This window comes from Vigna radiata, chromosome 9 (assembly GCF_000741045.1).
Source record: "Vigna radiata var. radiata cultivar VC1973A chromosome 9, Vradiata_ver6, whole genome shotgun sequence".
NCBI lineage: Eukaryota > Viridiplantae > Streptophyta > Magnoliopsida > Fabales > Fabaceae > Vigna > Vigna radiata.
Window position 1 is genome coordinate 8,672,805 of NC_028359.1, and position 27,148 is coordinate 8,699,952.

The window sequence follows — 27,148 nt, forward strand, 5'->3', positions numbered from 1 at the left end:
TGAAGTCCATGTCATTGTACAAATGATTTATGGAAATCAATGAAGTTAACTAAGGAAAGACATCAATGCATCTTTAGCATTGTCCTGAAATCCCCCTCAGCACAAAAACCTCAAAAGTATCAAATCATAGCAGCAACAAATATTTTACCTGTGCAATATGGTTTTACTATCTTGGATGACGCCAAGTCAAATAAAACCCAATAAACTAATTATTTGACTTCATTAATTGCTGAAGTAGCGCTCTTATTACTACTAGCTCAACAAAGCACTAATTAGTTCACTTCTGTTCTGATCAAATCACGGCAAAAACAAGTAACCCATCCAAAGTAACTAAACATCTCTTTAGAGATTCAAAATAAAGAACCAACTTATTGATAAATTCAGCAGGTAAAAATCCATGAAGCCTTAATCTAACAAGTAGAATCTCTATCCTGGTCTCAGTCCAAATGAAAAGGAAGATGGAGCTGTGGGTAAATCTGTCATAGTATCCATCCAAGTACGATTTCATAAATCAGGGTTTAATTACACATCACTGCTCAATACTTTTTCCATCTCTAATTAACTTCAGTCCATACAGCACAAATTCAATTACTGATAATACATCCATCCAGAGAAGACCCAAGATAGCTTGAATTGACAAGAGCTAGATTTTCCAAAAAAAGGCTATAAATAGCAATGTTCCTTTGTCTCCAAATTTGTAAGCATCACAATGCGCATAAGCTTCAACGGTCATCCTACAGCAGCCACTTTATTATATCAGATCTGTTCATAGATAAATTCACTGGTAACCACAGCGTGCAACCTTCACCAGCCCTTGGGAAAAAATTAGTGATGCTATTTCGGGGATAGGGAAATCTCTCAAAAATTATTCACTTATATTGGAAGAATCCTGATGTAGTCTGCAAAATGCAATCCCGATAATTTATCATATGACTTACCTCAATAATAAGAGCCCGATCCTCCACCACCCATATAACTGCTTCCACCACCCACGCCCCTGCTTGAATACACTGAAGAATATGAGCTGCCACCAACCTGCAGCATGGGAAAAACAATACATGAGAATAAAATAAAACCTCATTCATACATAGCACAATGTCCTACAGACTCAGAAAGGTCAGGATCATTTACATCACTTCCACGGGAAATGTAATCACTGCCATAACTTGATGAGTACAAGCCACCAACATCACCACCAGTAAAAGAACCTGACAAGCAACACGTGCAAAAATGTAAGAAAAGAAGCAAAATACTGATGCAGACAATAATAAATCAGACTGATTGCATATAAATCACCTCCATAACTCATGCCCTGTCGACTACTATACATCCCATGTGAATCTTGACTAGACATAGAGCTTCTGCTGCTACCACCATATCCCATACTGGATCTTCCAAGTCTATTAAATGAATAAAATGACAATAGTTAGTTTAGGGAGGAATAAAAACATAAAACCTTACCATCAAACAACTAACCTATCACCATAAGCATCTCCATACTGTGAAGCACTACCACCATAGTCATAGTCCAATCGAGCTCTTGATTGGCGAGCACCAGTATCAGCATATCGAGGAGGAACATCATCCTTATTGATAAAAAAGAAGTGATAAGTGAATGATTTTATTTAATAATTAGAGAACAAAATCCAGTTACAAAAAAGAGCAATTATATTTATAATAACTACACAAATTATAATAACTAAACAAACAATACTCACTATAGCAGCATAAGAACGTTTTGAGCCAGACAGAGTATCATAATCTCGGGGACGTCCTTCACGGTAGCTTATATGGGGAGGAGGTGGAGGTGGAGGCCTCTCAAATCTTTGGCTATATCCCTCATCCACATAGCCCCTCCTCGGTGCAGCCCGAGACGTGCTTCTAGGGAGCTCAGAGTAGCCAGGACCAGGACCACGGGCAGGATAATCCCTGTAAGATGGCCTTCTTTCAGAAGCCACCCTTGAGCCATAATCTACAGGAACTCTACTTCTTGGAGGTGGTATATCCTCTCGCCGACTATAATCTCTCTTCATGCTACTTTTTGGATATGCAGGTGCTAAGATAAATACAATAATTTATTTTTTCATGAGAAATAAAAAATCATTAAAACCAAATCAACTAGTAAAAAACAAACTGAATACTTCATACCAACTGGTCTCCTATCATAAGATCTAGATGGAGGAGGCACTGGTCTACTTCTTGCAGGTATGGACATGATAGGGCGTCTATCTCTCACACTAACTGGTCTGGCAGGTGGAGCTCGACTTCCAACTCCTCTTGCACCACGAGTAAAAGTACGAGGAGAAGGTCGGCTCCATGAAGGCCTTGTCATCATTCCAGATCCTCGACCAGAACGATAGTCACCACGACTAATGTGTTTTCCACGACCTCTCTGAAGTGGTCTTGACAACCTTGCTCTAACTTTTGCCTGAAAGAAGAAACCCCATTATAAAATGCCTCATTTAACTTGAGAATATAAGCAGTTTGTTTAATATCCAAGACAGACCTTCTTGTCTCCTTCACCCAACTCTGTGCCAGTAATACTATCAGCACATTTTACAGCAGCGTCGTGTGTGCCAAATGTAACAAACCCATAATCCTTCCTACGTGCAGCTGGCATGTTCCTGGCTAGCTCAATCTTTTCAATCTCTCCATATTTCTTGAGAAGATCACGAACATAATCTTCATCCCATGAAGGAGGTAATGCATCAATAAACACAGTTTTAACCTGCAACAGAAATACATTATCAGTAAATTGGAGGTCTACTAGCATCTAATCACAAGAGACCACAATATGGATAGTTTATCCCCTATAAATAAAGTATCACTATGACCGTAAACTCAATAAAATTTGCAGAGCCATTAGCAATTAAATTATCAACCATAAAAGCAACCCAAGTAAAAGGGTTGAGGTAGCCCTTTGTTGTCCTCTATTATTAATAATTTTTATTCATGAAAAAAAAATAGATTCTTTTATATAAAAAAGAGTATAGTTTTAAATTGATGTTGCTAAAGCAAACACATTGTAACCACCAAGCCTGCAGAAAATTGTGTGAAAATGCTCACAACTGATGTGAATAGAATTTGAAACTAAGTAACAAGAATAATACAATATCCAAAGTCCACACTATAGACAGCAAAAGTTGGAACCCATTTTACAGCAACCCATATAAGCTTGAACAAAGCCAGAGAACCAACGTACACAAGATCGGTTGAAAAACCCTTGCTAAACCAAGGAATTGGATTTAGAAAATACCTGTGCCATAATTTCATCACCCGGGTCAATAAAAGAATCTGCAAAAGAAACTTTTGCAGGCTTATCAACTCCAAACACTACATCCCTCTTCTGCAGTCGCTTAAAGCCATCCATAGCATCAGAACGAGAGGAAAATTCTAAAAATGCAAACCCACGGTTCTTTCCTTCATCATTAGTATCTTCTACCAAGGTCAAATCCTCAACATTTGTAACTCCATAATGTTTCAGCTTCTCTTTTAACTGGCACCAGAAGTTTCATTTGTGATCAGAAAAAACAGCAGACTTGAATTAAGAAAATAATTATCAAACACAACTTGGTTTCTGAGTTCAGAAACTCAGAAAATAAAAATTAACTTACAGCTTCCTTTGTCCATGTCTTGCATATATTCCCCAAATAGAGTGTATCACTGTCCTGACTAGGAGTAACACCACATTGTTTGCCATTAATCTGAAATTGGGGTGTTAAAAATGTGATTTAACACAGCATCCTTTTTAGCCTACCCTATCATGGAGAAAATTAAAAAAAAAATTACCACAGGATTTCTGAGCTCTGACACAGCTCGTTTAGCTTGTTCCACAGTTTCAAAACGCAAGAATGCAAATCCCTTGTTCTTTTTAGTCTGAGGATTCATCATCAACCTGACCTCTGTAACAACCCCAACTTCACCAAATACCTTCCTCAGATCACTCTCAGTAGCATCCTTGTCCAAGCCACCAACAAAAACTTCAAACTCTTTCCGCTTCCGCCTCTCTTTCACAACTTCCCGATGTTCCTCCTCATCCACATCAGCAAAATCAGGGTGCTCATGCTCCTCACCAGTATGCTCATGCTCCTCCTCACCCTCAAGTTCGTCATGAACATCTTCAACCTCTTCCTCACCTGTATCACCCTCTTCTTCTCCTAAATTATCCTCAGCCTCTTCTTCCTCTACTTCATTGCCCACCTCATGACCCTCATCTTGTTCAATTTCCTTCTCATCATAATCAACTCCACCATACTCCTCAGCTTCATACTCAGGATCATTATCCTCCAAATCTAAGCGTTCGTCTTTCTCATATTCATCTATGGATTCCTTAACATCCTCTTCATTGTCTGTCAAGAATACATTTCAAATGTTTCCAATCAGAACAGAAAAAACTTTTCCAACACCATAGTACTCATTTAATCAACATAGTCCATACTCCATAATCACGTCATTCTGGTAAAAACTATTCCCACCACAGCAGACTAGCACACAAATGAACTCAAAAATCTTGAACCAAAACAGATTGAAAATTAAACTATCACCGTCAAAGCACATGCATCTCATTGAATACCCCCCCCCCCCCAATCTCAATTTCCAACAACTGCAACAGAGGAGAAAGAACAACTACTAACATTTAAAGACACATCAAAGAAATACTTCTTCCAATAGCTCTCTTACTATCAGGTTAAATTTCCTCAGTACCTTATGACCCTTATCTATCATATATAACATTCAGCACCAACATAAACTCAGATTAACATACCCAAACAACAACTAAAACAATACAAAATTCACAAGAACCCCAAAAAAATTTGGACCAATGTTTCAAAAACCAATTTGTTGTAAACATGATTTTATACTTGAGAGCCATGTGCAGCTATTTCAGCCGCATATATCCCAATTTTACCCAATATCAAGGATTAGAGCAGAACAGCAACTGCATGCAACATTGATTTGTTCCGATTGTTGGTCCTGTATTTGTCCAATTTCAAGGATTGGAGGAAAACTGCGGCAAATTCTTCCCTGTTTTTCCGCACCAAATTTATCCAAATTTCACCCAGTACAACAGACTGGGGTGAAATTTGTCACCACATGGGCAGGTGCAATTGGGCAATGTTTCCATCAGCCACAATTGCCACAACTCCAACCATGAATGACCCCATTGATCCCATTTGTTCCAATTTCTTACAATATCAATCAAAAGTAATGAGTATCATCATCACGCAATATCAAGAACCATAATTATAATTAAAAATATTTATTACCATAGCAATTAAACTCAACACAGCATCACAACCAAAAGCCTATATTACAACACCACCACCATCCTCAGCCAAACAAATAAAAAAATTAGGCTCGATCATTAGAGCGTAAAGAAAAGAAAAAATTCTTACTTTTCAAGGCGGTCAATCCATTAGCAAGATGGGACGCTTCTTCCACAGCCTCCGGAGCCATTTGGTTCATATCAATAGCCTTATCCTCAACCACCACAACAGATTCCTTCTCTTCAACCACAAGCTGTTTCTCTTCAACCAAAGGGTGCTCTTCTTCCATCGCCTTGGGTTGTTCCTCCTCAGCAACAACAATGGGTTGCTTCTCCTCGACCTTCACTACCTCTTCCGCAGGTTCATGGTGCTGCTGGCTCTGCGCACCCTTGGAGATTCCCCTGCCCCCTCTGCCACCCCTCTTTGAGGCGCTTGACGCGGACCCACGCTTCGTCGCTTTAGGAGGCATTCTTGAAACTAAAGCTTAGATAGAAAGAACGCCCTAAATTGAACAGCGCTTAGTATGAGATTGAGAGATCTGAGAAAAGCCAAAAGGAAGACGCTGAAATCAAAAAGTGAAATCAAAGTACTAGAGAACCCAAGAGATGAGAAAACCCTAGAGATCGAGAATTGGGAATTGAAAGGGATGAGAAAACCCTAAATAACAAGAATCGATACAAAACCCTAAAAAGAGAGAGAGAAGGAGATTTTGATAGAAAAGATAGAATGAGACAATTACGCCAATTTATTTATTTATGAAATTGATTATTCCAATAAAATTTTAGAAAACAATATCTTTTCATATTTCCTTATTAAAAAATTGTACTACCGCAAACAATACTTTAGATATAGATATAGGGTGAAGTTTTTTTTTTGTTATAATTTATAATTAATAAAAAACTAACTAAATTAATAATTTTCAAAAATAAAAATTATGGTAAAACAATAATAATATAAATTGAATCTGTAATATTTTTATTATATAGTTTTATTTTTTTACTATTTTTTTGGGTTAAATATGTTTTTAATCCCTATATTTTGAGATAATTTTGGTTTTAGTCCATTGTCAAACTATGGTATAATTTTAGTCCTTCAACTTTAGAAAACTCTGGTTTTAGTCTTTTTTACCAATTTTTTTTAACTTTATTTGTTATTTGAAATACGTTTCTTAGTTAACATTGAAGTAAAAATGTGTCAAATAGTGTAAACAATCCAAATGTTATAATGAAACGTGTTTAAAACAACAAATAAAGTTAAAAAAATTGGTAAAAAAGATTAAAACCAGAGTTTTCTAAAGTTGAAGGACTAAATTGTACCATAGTTTGAAAATGGACTAAAATCAAAATCACCCTAAAGTATAGGGACTAAAATCATATTTAATTTTTTTTTTAATTATACATTTTTTTATCTTACTCTCTTAAAAAAAAAGTCATGTTTCATGTAATTATGTTACTTTAATTCTAAAAATATTGATGCAGGTTTCGATAATGATAATAATATTATGTTAATGTGATGATGGAATATCATCATTATATTGCTCTATAAGGAACAAATGAAAATTGACTAGTCAATATGCATATTTTTAATAATTTATTTTAATGTGATATTTTAAAACATTAATTAGAATCTTGACCAAGTTATGTTTTATTACAAATAAATTATAATATTTTTGAGAAAATTAAATAAAATATTATAAAATGTTTTCTTGTACAATGTATATAATTAACTTGTAAAATTGTCAAAAATTCCAATATAAAATTAATTATGTAAAAGAATAAAAGTATAATTAAAAAAAATAATTTTTATAGTAAAACTATTTAAAAGTTCTACTCTAATTTAGATTAAGGTTATAAAAACTATATATAACAAAATTATATTTTTTATTAGTTGATGTTTTAATTATATAATAATAATGTTTGTAAACTTTTAACAAAATATAAAAATAAGTATAAAAATATTTTTAAAATATTTCCAATTTTTATTTAAAAATTTTAATTATAATTATATGTAGATTTTTTTCATATAATAAAATAAGAAGTCTATCTATGGAAATAATGATACCAAGAATAAAAAGATTTACTATTTTTCTACATATTATATGAACAACAATTTAATTAATAAAAAAAATTAATATAAAAGAAATAAAAAAATAATAATGTAAGACCTTCAAAAAATAATATCAGACCCACTAAAGTGTTTTAAATGTCAGAGCAGTTGCAACGAAATAGTTAGCGTGAACCAATAATGTTTTTAATATAAACGTGTGCCTTTTAATTTCTTCTCAATTTATAATAATAAGTATAAATAAAAGAGTAAAGTTGAGAGAAATTTGCATAGATGATTTTTATACTGGTTCGAATCTTACCAATCCTACGTCCAGTTGTTTATCTCAAACCAAGATAAACAGTTCACTAAGTACAAAACAATTACAAATTACAATCACAAAAAAACAATTTGTAAGAGTTTAGAAACCACTTATCTTGATACCACAAGAGATGAACTTGCACCTCCTTTAAGTCTTCACAAAGGATGAGACACCTCTTCCGAATACTTCACGAAGGATGAAACATCTCTTCTGAATACTTCACGAAGGACGATCCTCTTCCAAACACCTCCTTAGATGCACCAAGGATGAACCGACTATTTCCTCTGTCACCGTAGCAACACTTCACCAGTTCCACGAGCAAAAGTTTCACAAGTCAAACAAAAACACACACTTCTCAAGAGTATCTAAGTTCTTAAGCACAAGGGAAGAGTTGTTGATGATGGATAAAGAGATCATATTTATTATTTATAGACTTAAGCAAATACTCTTCCATTCTTCAAAACTGGTCATTTAACGCTTTTAATGGATTAATACAAGTGTTAATCGATAAAAATGAGTACAACAGCTAGTTTTCAAAAGCAGAAAACTCCAACAGTCACTTTTAATCGATTAAAATGAATTTTAATCGATAAGCTAATAGATTAAAATGAATTTTAATCCATTAAAACAGAAAAAGTTGAGTTTTCAGCTTTTACTCATTTTAATCAATTAATACTAGTTTTAATCGATTAAAACAGTGCAATTTTGACTCTTAACACTAATTACAATGTATGAAAGTACACGGAATCAAAACCAATGAAAATCTAAGTTGAGTACATTAAAACCAATGAAAGTACATTAAAACAGAAAAAGTTGAGTTTTCAACTTTTACTCATTTTAATCAATTAATACTAGTTTTAATCGATTAAAATAGTGCAATTTTGACTCTTAACACTAATTACAATGTATAAAAGTACATGGAATCAAAACCAATGAAAATCTAAGTCCTAAATAATAAACTACAATTATTACAAAAGCTTTTTATAACAAAAATAAGTCTTCAAAGGATCTTCATGAATCTTCATATATCTTGACTTGATTTGGACATCATCAAAACTTCATCTTCATCATTTTGCTAACATTAAATAATAAAAATATTATATAAATTGATTTTTCTGATAAGAAATTTTATCATCTATGAAGTTTCCTATCTCTAGAACTTCTTTCTTAAAATTTATTTTATTGTCGAAATATCAGAGAAGCGCCTGAAGGTTCCTTGAGGCGAGATATTCACTCTGGCCTATTGGTTTCAGTTATATGGTAAGTTGATTTTTACCCTTCTTCCTTAAATTTTAGGTGTCTTTACATGTAGGGTTTTCTTTACTCTTTTGGGTTTGAATCCTCCCTAAAACTCTTTGTTGATCATTGGTACTAAGGGTATACTCTGATCAATTTGTCATTAATTATAGGAGCAAATAGAGATCTTGGAGTCGAAGGAGAAATTTTAGAGTTCTTAGAATCATCTGAGAGTCAAACAGGTAAGGGAAGCTAGTTTTTTTGGTTTGGATTTGGTATGCATGTGATATTTGATGTCTGTATGATGATGTGATGATTGATTTATGAATTTTATTTAAATCGTGAAACTTGATATGTTGGGTCCTTGAAAATGGTGGTGTGTTGAATTAAAAACTGTTGCATGTTGGCATGTCTGGTTTGCTACTGTTAAAGTTTGTTTATTCATGAAATTGTGAATGAAAATTTAATGAGTTTGAGTTGATGTGTTGTTACAGGACTTGGGAATGTGATAAATTATATATAAAAAGAATGAGTTTTTGGCTTAAAAGTGAGGGTTTTAATATGTAAGATTTTAAGATTATGTTGTAGGGAAAGTATACAATATTAGGAACTGTCTTGGGGTCATTTAGGGCTTAGTTAGTCTCTTATTGTACAAAAATTTGGTAGATTGTATGGATAAGAAATTTTCTAGTAAGGGATCGTCTGGTAAAAAATCGTTTGAGTGAGGAGTCTTTTGGTGAGAAGTCATCTAGTAAGGAGTCGTTTGGTGAGGAGTTATCTAGTAAGAGATCATTTGACAATGAGTCGTCTGGTAAAAGATTGTTTGGTATGGGGTCGTCTGGTAAGAGATGGTCTAGATAAGAGTAATCTGGTGAGGAGTTGTCTGACAAAAATTAAGTTGTGGGAAATATCGAATTTGGGGTTCCAGACATTTGTTTTGGATGTTCTTTAGGTTATTTTAGGGGTTTGGGACCCTTTCGGAGTTGTTGATGAGTGTTTCAAGGATTTTTTTTTCCTTGTCTAGTGTGGGTATCAAGCTATTATGACAAAAATTATGTTATTATCTGATTATTATTTCCATATTTTTTATAAGTGAATTTTATCGTTGAAATACTTTGAGTATGTGATATGTTATATGATGATGAAGATGACGAGTATGTTGTGATTTAAGTTAATGGTATTGAGGGACGTAAGTCCATGATCGATGTTGAGAGGTTTCATGGTGGTGTCTGATGGTGTTATTAGTATGAATGGCCGGAGTTAAGTTTGAGATTCATCCTGAAATTCTAATGATTATCCATGCTAAATTAGAAAGTGACAAGTCATGTGGTGAGAATAACAGAAGGTCCTTGTCTAGGGGCCTTGTTTTGGTCAAAGACAATTAAAATGGACTAACTTCGTATGGTAGTTTGGATTAAGCCAATAGTATTACCACTACAAGTGTAGGAACCACTGTAACTTGACATTCATACTATATTTGGATAAGTCAAACTTGTGTGTATTATATGTTTCTAAAATGTTTGTATACTTGGTTTGGTTTGATGACCTATATAGAAATCTTAGTCATTTTATGATACTTTTGGTTTACACTAATTTATCCTTTAATTTATGTTTGGTTGTATGTTCTTGTGCTGTGTGATCTTGATTATAATCATCCAGTTAAACGCTGAAAACGAAACTATAACGTTCATATATAATAGTTTCAAGATAGATCATTAAAACCAAATATGATTCAAACAAATTTTCAAAAGTGTTGATCAACCATAAAAACTAAACATGTGATAGTTTTATAGATATGATAAGGTCTTTAAACAATTAAAATTAGTATTTATAATATTAGTATTCATTGAATGATAATTTACACACCAAAACTGTACAATATACTAAATATAAAATATTAATAATTTCTAGATTTGACAAAAAAATATATATATATTAAAGAATAACTTATAGCCATATTTTTAATACTATTTCAGCTCGTTGACCTTTCTTTCTCTTTATTTGAATTAAGAATGTAAACTTTTTCAATTTTACCTACTAATTCAAATTAATTATAAAGACACTATAGAAATTGTTCGATAATTTCTTGTACAAGTCAATGCTTTCCTTATTTATAGAATGACTCACAGAAATTATATGTAATTGTGTATTTTTTAATATTCACTATGACTTGATCCTTAATAATAGTACTCAATTTTTTATTATGTATTTATTTAAATTTAAATCCATTTTGACTTGTGAAAAAAAATGGGACAAAACTGAATTACCCAAATTGTGTATAATGTAATTTATTAATAGACTTGTAGCTTAGATAAACTTAGTCATTATATTGAATTAACAAAACTTAAATTTTTTCATAAAAATTATATGAATAAAATGTTTTCAATGCTATCAGAATTCCTCAATATTACTATCTTTTCACGTATTTAATACAATCGCTACATAAAATTATATAAAGTACAAAGAGAGGGTAAAATAATAAAAATAAAATTAATATATAAACATATCCCAAAATCAAAAGAAAAAAAAATATATAAATTATATGTCTTAAGTATGTCTAAACTTAAGTATCACAAGAAGATCTCAGTTTTATAACTCAATATCATTTTATTTAAATCAAATACCCGTTTACCGATTAATATATTTCAAGTGTGTAAAGAATTTTCTTCCGTTTCTCACATATTATTCAATTTTTAATCTATTTAATCTATATATAACCAATAAAGCAATGATAAATTATTTTAATTATAAATTGAATTTCAATCTATATTTATCATTTTTTAATTCTTTTCTTCAATTATGTCATCTTTTTTAAGTTCTAAAATATATATGATGATTAAATAAGTCTAAATTCAATTTTTAGAGAAAAACTCTATTAAAATATTTTTTTGGTTTAAAATTTTAAATCAATAATGTTGATTATTATTACAAATTAAGTTTAATATCACTTTTGATTTCAATATTTGTGGAAATTATTTAATGTAGTTTTTCAAATTTTTTGACTTTATATAGTCCTATGTTTTTTTTTTTTTTAAAAAAAAAAGAGTGTCGATGCAGCTTTTTTTTCATTAAATTGGTGTTGACGTCATTTACATAAAGTGTGACAATATAGTAATACAAGTGACACGAGACAATGTAACGTTTTAATTTTCCTGTTTCGTAAAATCTATAATCAACAATAATTAATTAAAATAAAAGATTATTCCTCCTTTTTTGAAAATCTAAAAAAAAAAATTGTCTTATAAAAGAATTTCTTAAAAAGAAAAGAAAAAACATAAAACTAAAAGATTATCCCAAACGTTTTTTATATTAATCACTCTTAGTGTTATGTATCTTTCTCAATACCAAAAATACTTTGACAACATTTTAACATCTATGTGTCATTATATAATTGGTCTAAAATTATTTCAAAATCAATAATAATAATCATAAATACCAACATGGACCAATCACAGAATGACACGTAGGTGATGTTAAAATGTTGTCAAAAAAATATTGTCAAAGTATCATTATCCATTATTATATGATCTTGTAAAAATACAATCATCATAGATAGAAATTATCATTATAAATTATTTAATCTGAGCTAGATATTCAAACAAGGATTCACAATCTCCCAAATTTATTGATTTTTGTCATAATCATGGTACAAAATACAACAACTCAAATATTATCACTTGTATAAATTAAAACAAACATATATATCTAGACTACATGCATGAAAAAAGAGATTTTGTTCATGTTGAATGTTCTTATTCAACTATATATATGATACTTAATTACCCTTTATTGTTAGTGATTTTCCCCAAGATTGGCTACACCAAGTGTGCCTACTCCACTTAGGGTTTGCAGAAGAGTTAGCTTGCAACTTCTTAAACCTTTTCCAATCACTGAACATTACTTTCAAATCTCTTTCCTTTGCAGTGATGCTTCTGCAACAGGCTGCATGGACAGTGATGACTGCCCTAATATCTCTGCTATCTTGGCAAAATGAACTGAAATAAAGGGTATCCAAAAACCTAACCCTAAGCCCTAACTTATTGATTATACCACCATTAATTAGGTCCCTAAGAATATCTTGTTCTTTTTTCCCTGTGGAATTATCCTTTTGTGCATACCATGTTTCAAATAGTGAAATGGTCTTCTTGTTTGATCTCACATAGTAAAATCCTGTGTTGATTGGATTTCTTTGTGACCAAGGATCACCAAGGTAGTTGTCTAAACTTATTTGAAGATCTTCTGTTGCATTCTTGCCCAACATTGTAAATGGGTCTCTCAACCACATAACATCTGTGTCCTGTATCAAAAATGTTGCATGGGAATTACAATAAAAAGAAGTTTGGATTCATATGCTTTATATTTAGGGTTAAATATCTTTTATAGATTTTAAACATAGATGTGTAATTAGAAGTTGTAAGTATTTTAAGGTTTGATATATTTTATTCTTCAAATTTTAAAAATAAATAGTATAGTTTGTTTAATTTAATAAATTTATTTTTTACGGGTTAAACAATATTGTAGATTAACATATAAACTATTACGTATCAAATAATATAAATAATTTAAACATTAATTTGAAAAGTTGTTTGAAATGTAAAAGTAAATAAAAATTAATTGGATTAGGAAATTATATATATATATATATATATATATATATATATATATATATATATATATGTATATATAATATTTAAAGTTTATAAGTTAAACTTATAAAAGTTTGAAATAAAAAAATTAAAAACTAAAAACATATTTAATTCTTATATTAAAAAATATTGAAGTTGAATAATATACTTTTATATTTAATATAATATTTTAATATACATAAGATCATATTAAAAAAATATGATCTATTTCAAATTATTGATTAAATTGAACTATTTTTTAACTTAATTGGTAAGGTGCCGTTTTACATCGGTACTCATATCAGCATGTTTTAAGAAAGAAAGGTTAAAGTTATTAAATATTAAAATTTTAAACTATGTATGATCAGCCTTGTCTTTTAAATTCTTAATTAAACAAATTAGATACATTCTAATTACGTTGTATTATTACTACAAGTAGATAATTATATATAAATTCTAGTAACATTATTGTTGAAACTTGAAAATACTAAGTCAAAGTTTTAATGAGAACAATAAAATGCTTTTCGGCACCATTGATGAGAATGTTATTAATTGCTCCAAATTTCAAACAAAAAAAAAAACAAGAAAGGAAGGAATTGGGAGATATTTACTTTAATTAGAGGCGCAATTAAACCTTGCTTAATATTAAACTTTCCTTTTTGACATTACAGTTTATGCATTAATTACGTACTTATATACTCAACTTCATAATAAATATTCATTTCCATTAAGGTAAGTATATTCTATAAATTAAACACATTTGACTTCACCCATTGTAACGTAAAATGGAAAGAAAACGAAGAAGAGAAAAATGTTTCAAATTTTAATTAAAGAAAAATAGAAAAGAAAGAAAACAAATGATTTTGAAAATTGCACTAATATAATATATTTACTAAACATTAACTATTAATAGTAAATTTTATCAATCTAATAGATAAATTATAATTTTATTTATTTGCAATTATTTATGTTGAATATTGTTAAAATTGAACAAAATAATAATGAAGTGATTTAATAGTTTATGTTTTAATATATTTCGAAAAATACATGCTAGTTTAATTTTAATACATATAATTAATTGAGACATAAAATAATTTCATATTAATATAAATTTTTTGAATATATAATATGTATGAAATGAATTTATATAATTTATTATTAAGTATTGGAAAAACATGATCTAATAGAAAAGTGTTAAATGTTATTATATTTAGAGTAAAAGTTATACTTATAATTTAATCTCTCTCTGTGTTCTTTTGTTGAATAAAAAGGTGCATGATAATTTGGTACAGTTAAAAGAGCAATTAATGATAATAAAAAACAAAAAGAAAAAAACTTACTGTGAATAATTTAAATGTTATTATGAATTACGGTTAAAATATTAAATAAAGTTAACAAAATTTGATTAAAATGATTAAATTTATACATTTTTAAAATTAAAGAATTAAATTGAATCAAAATTTTAAAGACAGTAATTTTAATTTTAATTAAAGTTAAGAGATAAAAAACATATTTAACCAAATAATTTATATTTTAATATATTTCAAAAAATATGCTAGTTAATTAATTTCAATACATATAATTAATTTATATAATATGTATGAAATGAATTTATATAATTTAATATTAAGTATTGGAAAAGAAGAACTGATGATAATAAAAGAAGAAAAAAACTTACTGTGAAAATGAGATTGTAGCCATGTTTGAGAACTTCCAAGAGGAACTGAGTTCTCTTCCACATCATCTTGAGGAAATCTTGAGACATGAAAACTTTCTCGCCTTTGAAATCAACACCTTCTGTTTCTAATTTGATGCAGTTCATCTTCAGAAATTGACATCTTTCATAGGCAATTTGATCAACAGCAACTAAGAGAATGTGATTAATGAGATATCTGTTTCCCTCTCCAAGCCAAAAACTGTTGAGAAATAGATCAAGCATTGTGTTGTCACTCTCCACATCTTGCTCTGCATAAGCCCTATTCACTACAGCAATTATCACTGTTTTGTTTCCCATTGAAGCTTTTGCTAAAGCACACTCAAGGGCATCTCCACAGCCTTCACTCTTTGAATTGTTCTACAATGTTTGCACAAAGTTCAGCTAATGTAAGATTATAAGAAGATCACTCATTTTCATATCACATTTTGATCTTTAGATTCATGCAAACTAGATCAAAAACTCGACAAAATTCATAATATACAATTAGGTATAAATTTCATTTTACAAATTAATTCTATAAAATTAAATTAGATTTTTATTTTTTGAGATAATATTCCAGTTATTCAAAGTCTATTTTAGTATCGTGTGAGCTGCTATTCGACTGTTATCAAATCACTGTATAATTTCACGTTCAACATATATATGTCTTCGTGTGAAGGAATATGTTGAAGATTTCATACCGACTAGAGACAAGACACATTTATAAAATACAAGTGAGAATTAATACCTTATAAATTAATTTTATAAGATTGAATTAAATTTAAAATTTACTTGAAAGATATATTGTTTTTATGCATAACATATATGCATGATATATTTTGAGACGAATTTAAAAAAAAAAAAAGAAGGTAAATTTGAATGAACTTACAAGATTTGATTGGTTGAAAAGATTTGAATGGTTGAAGAGTGGTTCCTTTTGCCATAGGATGAATTGGTTGGAAAAATAGGAAAAGCATTGGTAGATCAACATAATACCAATGAAGAGAATTGATACAGTTGCCAAACTCACAAGAGGATTTTCCATTGCTTTTCTCATTCTGTCTTTATCTTTGTTCACAAAAACCAGCAATGAGATATTTATATATATATATATATATATAGAGAGAGAGAGAGAGAGAGAGAGAGTGGTTGACTCAATAAATTAAAAAAAAAAACTTTAAAAAGTAATTAATGAAACTACAACTATCAGAAATTGAGGCCTAATAAATCTTTATTATATTATAAATGACATGGCCAAACCTATATTGTGCGTGTTGAAGAGGAGGAAGAAAAGAGTTAGAAGCATTTGGGGTGGAAGATTTATTAGAGAAGAAGAAGAAAACTAAAGATGGAGGAGATGATGGAGATGAAGATGAAAGTGAAAGATGAAAGAGATGGTGGTTGTACCACTTATATGGCAGATTTCGTGATGAAAAGTGAGACAAAGATGTTCGTGTGGGAAGCGGAAAAGCAAAATTTCTGAATTTTTAATTCATAAATATAACTCGCTTAAATTTACATTCATTTTAGGGTGGGTATAACCCATTATATCATTGATTTTTTTTTTTTATTTAATGTGAGCTAGAACACTTATATTAATAAACAAAATATTTAGTTTTTCAAGAAGAAATTTAGAAAAATGTACATATATATATATATATATATATAACTATCTATTCTAAATATAAAAATGATATATAAATATATAAGTATGTTTTTTTTTCTCCAAATTATTATAAAAAATTGTGTTTTATCCCTAAATTATAAAGTACTTAGTTTTTGTATTTTATAGAAAACATTTTCCTTTAACAAATGACATGTGGAGTGTTTTTCATTTGACAATTGGATTTTCATAGTTGACTATATATATAACATGTATATGTGATGATGTTTTACATGACTTTCATAAAGTGCACGAATAAACTTCTTTATAATTTAGTTTCAAAGTGATATATGTTTGTAAAATTTATGAATTATAATCAGTTATATATAACTTATAACAATTTGCATATGTTCTTGTTTGGATGAGGTGTATTTAGATGTACATGTGCCTATTTTCCTTCCTGGTTTTTAGGTCGAGATGTCTTGTGCCAGCTATAGCGATAAGTCCTCTTCTGATATACCTTGGTTTTCTTGGTAGGAGAGTCTACAATGGTACTCCAACGCTCAAGTTATTGTAAATGGAATATAGTAATAAATGATTCTACTGGCATACCTTTTGAACAATCATTATATACAATACATGCATGAGCCATGTTTGTTAGGCATAAGGTTCATAGGCTTACCAGTTTTAGGTTTTCCTAATTTGCTTAATTATCTTTAGTTCACCTTTACTTAGATTTGATTTATCATGATGCGTATGTGGATGCTTGAGTATGTTCTCCTATGTTGTGGTGTTGGTCGAAGTGTCCTCGACCATATGATTTATGTAGATCGAGGTTTCCTCTTCCTCAGCCTATTAGTACAACTAACACTTGTTGATAAAAGAAGAAGAAACTTGTCATAACCTTTAAATTAACTGACCCACCATTGTTTCTAAATGACGATCACATTATGTTTATGAGATTATAACTCATGATATAGATATTAATATCAAATGTTACATTTCAAATCCTTCACTCTTTTAAACATGATGGAGTAATTTCGTTTGCATATCTATAACTCATTGGGTAACCCAAGACATCAAATAAATAGATATTAAAAAATTAACTTTAATCTTAACTCATGCTAAGACATATTCGTGTTGAATGCGAGATTAAATGTTTGAGTGGTATGATAGCGACTTGATAGCTGGTGGCACGATATTCCTAGGTTATAATATCATATAAAATAATGGAAATGGGAACAAAAATACTTTTACATGATAATATGTGAGTTAAAAGAAATCCTAACGTAATACACTTTGTTTATCAAGTTAGTTTGAACTCTATAGTCACAAAAAGTAATCTAGGTAAGAGGAACATCTTTTTTGCAATTTTTGTGTCATGAGTGCTACAAATGAAGAATCAATTCAATATTTATTCTTTGAGTGTACAATAACCTTTCCTATAATCTTGTTATAAGTGGTCAAGATTAATAACGACACAACATAACCAAATTTTACAACATTTTGATCAATTTTGTTTACTTAGTATGGATATAAAAGGTAATAATATTTAGAAGATTATATGAATGACTGTGATGAGAAATACATGGGACCATATATAAATGCAATTGTATTAGGAATAACGAGCAAAGCATGACAAGGAAATTTTTGGAATGACAAAATTAAAATTTTGGGCATGAATGTGAAACAAAATATCAAAGAAAACTTTTCATACTTTGATTTGGTATTTATATCCAAAAACTTGTATCCAATTTCTCTTGAAATTGTTCAAAAGTGAGTTAAAAATAGGAGTCCAAAAAACAATATTGTTATTATTTATTTTCATTCTAACCTTTGCTACCAGTAATTATGTTATTTGTTATTACGTTGTTAAGTTCTTTATGTAATCTCTTTGCAAAGGAAGTGATTGTATTTTGAAACCATAAAAAGAAAGTAATACTAAAAGGAAAACTATTTCTTGCTCACTTCATTGGAAATGAAGTTCTATAAGTAATTTAGACTTGAGGCTTTTGTTGTGTACATCTTTTGTTATATGTTGCTTATAGATTATACTTAAAGTTTAAATAGGTTTCTTTATATTGATTTAGGTAGAAGTGGACCCAACTGTAAATGGAATCTAGTATTTAAAAGTTTCATATTCACATTCTTTATTTATATCTATTGCTATTTGTTTTACATGAGTTCTGATATTTCTAATGCATTAATTTTTTCATCTATACATTAGTTATTGTTGTTTAGAAAAGGTTTAATCATTCTCGTAGTCCCTATTTCTATTAGATTTTCTTGAATAGGTCTATTTCTTTTTTTTTTCTCAATTGGATCTCTAAAAGTGAAAATTGAAGCAATTGGATCCTTGACGTTAAATTGGATTAATGAGGTTGAATTTCTGGTTACATGTTAGTGAGAGTAGGAATCATTTGATGACGTGGCATATCCAGAGCCTTTTAGGTGGAAAATGTGTAATTAAATTTTAAAAAAAATGTTTCTGAAATGTGAATCACGAGGGAGATGAATGTGGAGAACTCACGTTGATGTTGGCTTGCATGACGTTGTGCGATTCGAACTCGCGTTTCTGGGTTCTTGGTTGCTTCTGGTTTAGTTCTTTTGCAGGTTGGAGAACTCGCGAAAGAGAAGATGATGGCCATGGAAGATGGTCATGTGAATTGGGTTTCGCAATTAGGGTTCATTGCAATGGAGCTTGTGATTTTGATCTGGGTTTCTGGTTTGATCTTCTACATGTTGCTTGCAATTGACGAAGGAGGAGAAGATGCAGCAGCACACATTGTGGTGAAGTTGGTTCGCGAATCACAACGGTGCTAATGGGTTTGCGTCGCGAAGATGGTGAAGGTGTGAATTAGTGAGGTTGAAGGCGAATGCGAATTTGGGTTTTCTGTTGGCAAATCACGATGCCTCGCGTCTATGTTTAGCAATGATTGCCATGGAGGTTTGAATTAGGCGATTTGGAGCAGATTGCGATTAAGGTTCCTAAGTTTGTGAAATTTGGGATTTCTTTACAGGTCTATTATGAGAGACGATTCATCGTAATTTGGGGTTGATTTTTGGGTTTCCTTTCGCATGCTTGATGCACAGGAAAGAAGATTTATAGGTGGTGCTTAATTGTAAAGGTTGATAGTGTTTGGGTGAGGATATACCGATTGAAGCACGAAGGTGAGGGTTCGCATGGTGGAGATTAGGTTGCACGTGACGAGATGGGTGGTGGCGCATTGGTATTTTGGGTGGTTCAATGCGAGAATGGAGGATGACACTTTTTTTTAATTACACATTTTCCACCTAAGAGGCTCTACATATGCCTCATCATTAAATGATTCTAGCTCTCACTCACAAGTCACCAGAATTTTAATCACATTAACCCAATTTAAAGGCAAGAATTCAATTACTTCAATTTTTCACTTTTAGAAACTCAATTGAAAAAAAAATAAGAAAGAGACATATTTGAAAAAACTCAACAAAAATAAAAACTACTAGAATGATTAAACTTTTAAAAGACATAATAGACAAAAAACAAATTTATTAGAATGAATTTTAAATTACTTTGATATCATATATTTAAGTGAACTTTAAATTTTACTTAATTTTATAAAATTAATTTATAAAGGAAGATTTGTATATATTTATATAATGTAAAATAATTTTATATATGGTTGATGGAAGATTTTCAACAATAGACATTCTTTTATTAACATAGGTATTAATTTCACAATGAAATCATTAAATAGATCTATATAAAATAAAAAATAAAAAGCTAATATAAACAATTATAATTTTACGAAAATGAAAAGGTCTTTATTTTCCATCCTTAACCCTATATAGGTCAGCCAATGCATGATCTATACAACATATCAACATAAACATTTTCCTATTAAGTTATAATTTTCTTCACGATAGTGTACAAAAAACTCATATAAATATGTGTTCTGTTGGGTCATTGAACTAAAAACGATGGTTAGCCCTTTGTTTTTCTAAGTCATCCTCCAAGATTGCTGACACCAGTCATGCTTAGTCCATTGAAGATTCAGTGTAGAATTAGCTTTCAACCTCTTAAATCTCTTCCAATCACTGAGGACAACCTTCGTATCTGCTACCTTTGCATTGATGCTCCTACAACAGTTGGCATGGACAGTGGTGACTGCCCTAAAATCCTTACTGTCTTGGCAAAATCCACTGAAATAAAGGGTGTCCAAAAACCTAACCCTAATTTCCAACTCTTCAATAATGCCACCTCTAATCAGGTCAAGAAGCACATCTTGCTCCTTTTTCCCTGTGGAATTATCCTTTCGACCATACCATGTTTCAAACAAGGAGACAGTCTTGTTGTTTGATCTCACAAAGTAAAATCCAGTGTTTAGTAGGTTTTCCTTTGACCAAGGATCACCATTGTACATGTCTGTGCTAATTTGAAGGTCTTCTGTCACATTCTTACTCAATCTTGTAAATGGGTTTCTTAACCACATTACATCAGTGTCCTGTCAAAAACGTGTTACATTAATTAATAAAGGTAAAAAAAACAAGAATTTATATTGTTAAAAATGAATTTTAAGTCTAATTCAATCTTACAAAACCAATTTATAAAATAAACTTACACATCCATTTATATAATATTAATTGACTTTACTTTTCATCGATATGAGACTTTCAATACATACTCATATGAACGATGAAAATATAATTTTAAAAGTTAAATTCTGTATAAAGTAAACTTTTGTTACTCAAAACTTTTGGGTTATTTACATTTTATCCTTTTATTAGGTTTTTGCTTTTATGTCAATTTCATTGTCTAGTTTTCTGGTTTTTGCCTTTATGTCAATTTCAATTAAAAAAATTGTCTTAAAAAGGATAAATTAATTTTTTAAATAATTTGTTTGATTTTATCAAAATTATAAAACCAATCGCGGTCCGTTTTAAAACTCAACATCCAAACATGTTCTGATATTACTTATTGATATCATTAAAAAAAGAAATCATAAACTTCACTATCTTTGACTATAAAATTTTTAATCTGTTATTTTCTACTCATCAACGTGTATTTTACTTTATTTTATGGATGGAGTTTATAATTAATTTAAAGGTCAACTTTCAACAAAACTAACAGTAAAACCTAACAATGTGCACAAGTTTACGTAACTAATTATGACATGTTCAAGAAGGAAACAGTTCAAAATCTTGTATAAAATGATTTAAAATACTGCATGATTGAATTAGTGGTGTAAAAAAATATAAATTTTAAAAAATACAAAAAAAATCAATAATTTCTTCAGGTTTATTATAATAGAACTGAATATATAATTGAAAAGAAAAACTGTAATTCATAATTTTTTTTTCTGTCATATAGCTTTTTCCAGTATATTTAGAGACTAATTTTTTTTTTGTAAGGTAATATGAAATGGATGAAATATTAAATAATATTATTTTAGATATAATCTTAAAATGAAAATTAAACATCGTTTGTAGAAATCAGAACTATAAACATTTCCATTAATTAACCATATGATATGATCCACTTCTCTTGGTTTGTGATTAAATATTTCTACTATTGTATAACAGATATATAATATGAAATAAATGAATATTTAGTATCTTAAAAAAGTTGATGCAATCAATACCTAACAAAGAAAGAAAAAAGGATGAGTTAAAAAAGTATATAAACTTTGTCAAATTAAACATTAATTATACCCATTTAAGTTAATTATAAATCATTCCCTTAATTGATGGAATCTTGAAATCTCATTGTTCAAATTTCAACTTACGTAACTAAGACATGTTACGTGCACCACACAATAAGAAAAGGTGTGACCTATGCAAAAATAAACAAATATTGACATTTGAAAAACCAAAAGAACATTATTCAACTTTCTTACTATAAACCATAGGTCTCCCTTTATATATATTTATGTGTTTTGAACTTTTGTTTTGGTATTTAACTCTCATTTTTTTTTTTCTAATTTTCCTTCAATCAAATGAAACAAAAAAAAAAAATACTAATGAATGTATTTAGTTTATAAAGTATCTTTAAATATATCAATTATATTTTAAATCTGCAATAAAAAAACTAATCATAAAACAAGATTGTTCAAAATTTAATTTATTCAACTAATTTCATTCTTGAAAAATATAAATAATTAAGAGTTAAATATGTTTATACTTCATTAACTTAGGTACAAAATTATAATTTATTTTTATCTCAAATTTTGATATATTTTTTATTCTGAAACTTTAAAATTAAAATAACTATATCAAAATTTTAGAAAAAATACAAATTCTAATTTACATTCTAAAAGTAAAACCATATTTATCTCTAAAAATTATAAAGATTAAAAAAGTTCATTTCATTTTCATTATTTACATGAATCAAGAAGTGCACTTAAATCTAACTCAACTCCAGAAAATCAATTTGTAAGGTGAGATTTATACGTACTTATATATTATAATTTGGTGTTGATTTGGAACTTCGATCTATACAATTCTATATACCTAAACATAATACCTAATCATAATAGTAAGATTTAATTTTACAAAACTGAATATTACCTTTTTATAATAAAAACTGATGTACGTAATTAACGAGGAATAATCTGAAATAAAAACAAAAATGGAAGAAAATGGAAAGGATTACATACAGTGAAAAGGAAGTTGTAGCCACGTTTGAGAACTTCCAAGAGGAACTGTGTTCTTCTCCACATCATCTTGATGAAATCCTGAGACATGTAAACTTTCTCACCTTCAAAATCAACACCATCTGTTTCCAATCTGAAGCAGTTCATCTTTAGAAATTGGCATCTTTCATAGGCAATTTGATCAACAGCAACTAAGAGAATGTGATTAATGAGATATCTTGTTCCCTCTCCAAGCCAAAAGCTGCTTAGAAATATATCAAGCATGGTGCTCTCACTCTTCACATCTTGCTCAACATAAGCCCTATTCACTACAGCAATTATCACTGTTTTGTTTCCCATTGAAGCTTTCGCTAAAGCACAATCAAGGCTATCTCCACATTCTTCAATGCCTGAAGTGTTCTATATGTTTCCAATGCATTCAAGCAAAATCAAAATGATGAAAAGTTACACCTAAAAAGAGAATCAAACTCCTTACATATATATCTAGGGATGACAATGACTCAGGACCAATAAAGATAGTGTCTACCCACAACCCGACCCGTCAAATAAAACTGTTATCCGATTCGTTATCCGCTAAATATCCGCATAAAAAAATCCGTGAATTTTCAACTCACGAATATTTAAAAAAAATTATTTTATAAGTTTTTAAGTGAAAGCCAAATTAAATTGCAAAAGAAATACAAACAATAGTTAAAACATATATTCAAATAAAGTAAATAGGTTGTTGCAGAAAGAGACAAAAGAATAAAATCTAATTTAAACCTAAGGATAAGAACGTAATTTCAATTTTTTTAACGGATAACGGATATTCACGAATCGGATAGAGGATGGAGATATTTTTGTCATCCCTACATATATCCAACAATTTTCATAAGAAAGAAGAAGAAGTTGTGTGATTTGAACTTACAACGTTTGATTGCTTGCATGAGGGTTCCTTTTGGATTAGGAGCAACTCATTGGAGATGGAGGAGGACCAATGGAACAGCAAAATAAACACAGCAAGAAGCAAAGATAGAACAACTGCTAATAAACTCCCAAAAGTTTGTTTAGGGTTATCCATTGTTTTGCGTAGAGTTCTTAAGATGTGTATATATATAATATATATTGGTGGTTTTTCTTAGGGAGGTAGAAAAGTCATATGTTATTGTTTTTGTTCAACGTTGAATGTTGGAGAATCAAAAGAGAAAAAAAGAAGAGTATCGTATGCATTGGTTAGGTTGATTACACAGTTTAAGAATGCTATTTCTGTGATCATAATAAGAGTTTTTATTATCATATTATGGTAAAAGATTCAATCTTTTAGTTATTTTAAATGGGAACTTGAGAAATGAAAAAGAAAAGTCAAATGTTTGACTATAGTCTTTAAACTTGTTCTTTGGGGTATAAGAAGAAAAATTCAAAATCCCAAAGGATACGACATTAATTTAATTTATTAAAAAAATAAACGTATCTTTATGTATCTATGTAGCATTCAAATACATGTTATTTACCTCCGTCACCTAATTTTGTTTGTTTGTTTGAGCATACAACGTATGTGCATCCTCAGTGTTATGATGAAATTCAACTTTTCTTTTTTATAATTTGACATGTGTTATAAAATTTATCCTTATTAGTGAGTGATGAATTTTTAATTTAATACTATAATACATATATTTTATGTTTACAGCTAATTAAAAGTACTCTGAACATGAAAAACGTTGATAAAAATCTTTAAATGTTTGTAATGAAATCATATTTTTATTGCTTTTCCTTTGAACTTATTGATTTTGGCATTTTAAAATATAGGATTAAATATGTTTTTGGTCTTTTAATTTTAAGTGAAAATTGGAATTAGTCTCTTTTTAAAACTTTGGTCTAATTTAGTTCGTCAACTATAAAAACATATGAATTTTTATAGTTAAAAGGACTAAATTCATACATTTCTAAAATTAGGAGACTAAATTAGATTAAAGTTTTGAAAAATGACTAATTTCAATTTTCACTTAAAATTAAGGAATTAAAAACATATTTAACCCTAATATATATATATATATATATATATATATATATATATATATATATATATATATATATATATAAAAAAAAAAAAAATAGGTATGTACAAAACGTTGTTTCTTTAATGACTTCATCCTTTTATGTCGTATTAACAATGGCAGCCTCTAACCTTACAATTTTATAAAAGTTACTTATTTTTACAATTATTTCTTATAAAAAAGTCAACCTATTTATATTTTGTGAATTAATATCATTTTTAGCTGATATGACTATTACAAAAACAATATTTAACATATGTTATTTTAAACATTTATAGTAAGAGACGTAAATGACATTGTAATAGAAAATCGATGTCATTGAAAAGTTTAAAGTCAATTGAAGACTAATAACATAACACGCTGAAGTCTAATTAGCACTACTTCTAACAAGAAATGGACAGTATTTGATGTTTGTTAGTGTATTAATATACGTCAAATGCTGTAATTATTTTTTTTTTGTTTTTACAAATTTTCTTAAATCTGGAAAATAGAAAATGTCCAAAATAATTTGGAATGTTTTTAGCACTGATTCAAAATTAAAACTATGAACTAATCAAAACTAACACTAAAATTAAAACTATTAAAACTAAATTAATAAAAAAATTTACACTTACGTATGTAACATGAAACGTTGGTGTCTTGATTTTTTGACATTAAACTCTTTGAGAATGTTTTTTTTTTTTTTAATTTATCTTTTTAAATGTTTAAAAGGAATTAGATGTTGGCTACTTAATTTTGAAAGCCTGATAAGAGAAATGCTCTCTCGCACTATTTTTTTAATTTATAAAACACCATATGACATCAATCCTCATAGGGAATTAGTGTCATATCACATTAGACGTCAGACAAGTATAGGGTTGACATCTAACGAATATAGAAAATGACTTTTGCATTATACTTTTTATTGATTTAAACAACATTAGACGTCAGTCTCCTTGACTGTCTAACATCTAATGTGATATGACACATGTTAGTTGATTGTCCGATGTCATAAGGATATAGAAAGGTCTTTTCAGGAAAGGTCTAACAATCAATCTAGAAATGTTTTGCCCTTTATGGAAAACCAAATTGACTACAATGTATATTACACTTTAACCATCGCAATACATAACATGATGCTTAATAATATGAATTCTCAAATAATTAATAGGGAAAGAGAGTCATTAAAGCTCACAAGTGGTAAAAGCAAGAGTATTATACTCTAGTTTTGATGAAGATCGAGAAAAAATGGATTGCTTCTTAAATTTCTAAGACTATAAAGAATTACCAATAAAAAAACAACCCAATGATGAAACTTCCAATATCAACACACATGCACGATTAACTTTAATGGATCCAAGAAGTTGTGTTAAGGACTTGTGAAATAAACCTTTTCTAGATAACAAAACATTATCAAGGAAGTTCGAATGAGTCTAAGTTGATTCTACCATGAATTAACTAAGTTGTTGGGTGTAAAAGATGGTATCAAGTCTTATGTTAGTTAAATAGATGTGGCAACCTATTAATCATATATATCAAAAAGATATCAACTAAAGGTTCACTAGAGTATTGATTAAGATGCAAGGAATCATCTATCAGAGTGGAAGAGGGTTTGCAACCCATGAGACAAGAATCTTTCATCAAGTTCAAGTAATATTTGCATTGACATAGAGAAACATCGTTGTTGGAATAAGCCATTTATATTCCAA

The 27,148-nt window shown here is 29.4% G+C and overlaps 3 protein-coding genes across 5 annotated transcripts; all 3 read right to left on the reverse strand.

Annotated features, from left to right (window-relative positions):
* Positions 1 to 356: 356 nt before the first annotated feature.
* On the reverse strand, positions 357 to 5,986 carry LOC106774095 (nucleolin). 3 transcript variants are annotated; one of them, XM_014660931.2, is made up of 12 exons: positions 5,397 to 5,986; positions 3,790 to 4,349; positions 3,615 to 3,704; positions 3,257 to 3,496; positions 2,507 to 2,728; positions 2,149 to 2,428; positions 1,719 to 2,056; positions 1,477 to 1,586; positions 1,297 to 1,400; positions 1,132 to 1,208; positions 939 to 1,035; positions 357 to 734 (listed from the first exon to the last, which is right to left on the reverse strand). In XM_014660931.2, the coding sequence occupies exons 1-11, from the start codon at positions 5,734 to 5,736 to the stop codon at positions 940 to 942; spliced, it is 2,457 nt and encodes an 818-aa protein (XP_014516417.1). In that variant the 5' UTR covers positions 5,737 to 5,986; the 3' UTR covers positions 357 to 734; position 939. The 3 variants fall into 3 exon arrangements, with proteins under 3 accessions (XP_014516417.1, XP_014516418.1, XP_022642082.1); XM_014660932.2 differs by having other exon boundaries at positions 357 to 762; XM_022786361.1 differs by having other exon boundaries at positions 357 to 802.
* A 6,657-nt stretch (positions 5,987 to 12,643) lies between these two features.
* On the reverse strand, positions 12,644 to 16,212 carry LOC106773259 (uncharacterized protein At1g28695-like). Its single transcript, XM_014659967.2, has 3 exons — positions 16,079 to 16,212; positions 15,172 to 15,567; positions 12,644 to 13,165 (listed from the first exon to the last, which is right to left on the reverse strand). Exons 1-3 carry the CDS (start codon positions 16,178 to 16,180, stop codon positions 12,644 to 12,646), a joined length of 1,020 nt encoding a protein of 339 aa, XP_014515453.2. The 5' UTR covers positions 16,181 to 16,212.
* Positions 16,213 to 20,752: 4,540 nt separating this feature from the next.
* On the reverse strand, positions 20,753 to 24,432 carry LOC106773261 (uncharacterized protein At1g28695). Its single transcript, XM_014659968.2, has 3 exons — positions 24,335 to 24,432; positions 23,431 to 23,826; positions 20,753 to 21,279 (listed from the first exon to the last, which is right to left on the reverse strand). The coding sequence occupies exons 2-3, from the start codon at positions 23,764 to 23,766 to the stop codon at positions 20,776 to 20,778; spliced, it is 840 nt and encodes a 279-aa protein (XP_014515454.1). The 5' UTR covers positions 23,767 to 23,826; positions 24,335 to 24,432; the 3' UTR covers positions 20,753 to 20,775.
* Between the last annotated feature and the right edge of the window lie 2,716 nt (positions 24,433 to 27,148).

Coding starts and splice junctions, on each gene's coding strand:
- LOC106774095 (XM_014660931.2), bottom strand. CDS start 5,736: ATGCCTCCTAAAGCGACGAAGCGTGGGTCCGCGTCAAGCGCCTCAAAG. Junction 2,429..2,506: donor TGGGTGAAGGAGACAAGAAG/GTCTGTCTTGGA, acceptor TTCTTCTTTCAG/GCAAAAGTTAGAGCAAGGTT. Junction 1,401..1,476: donor GGAGATGCTTATGGTGATAG/GTTAGTTGTTTG, acceptor TTCATTTAATAG/ACTTGGAAGATCCAGTATGG.
- LOC106773259 (XM_014659967.2), bottom strand. CDS start 16,180: ATGTTGATCTACCAATGCTTTTCCTATTTTTCCAACCAATTCATCCTA. Junction 15,568..16,078: donor TTTTCAACCAATCAAATCTT/GTAAGTTCATTC, acceptor CAAACATTGTAG/AACAATTCAAAGAGTGAAGG. Junction 13,166..15,171: donor GCTACAATCTCATTTTCACA/GTAAGTTTTTTT, acceptor TTTTTGATACAG/GACACAGATGTTATGTGGTT.
- LOC106773261 (XM_014659968.2), bottom strand. CDS start 23,766: ATGGGAAACAAAACAGTGATAATTGCTGTAGTGAATAGGGCTTATGTT. Junction 21,280..23,430: donor GCTACAACTTCCTTTTCACT/GTATGTAATCCT, acceptor CGTTTTTGACAG/GACACTGATGTAATGTGGTT.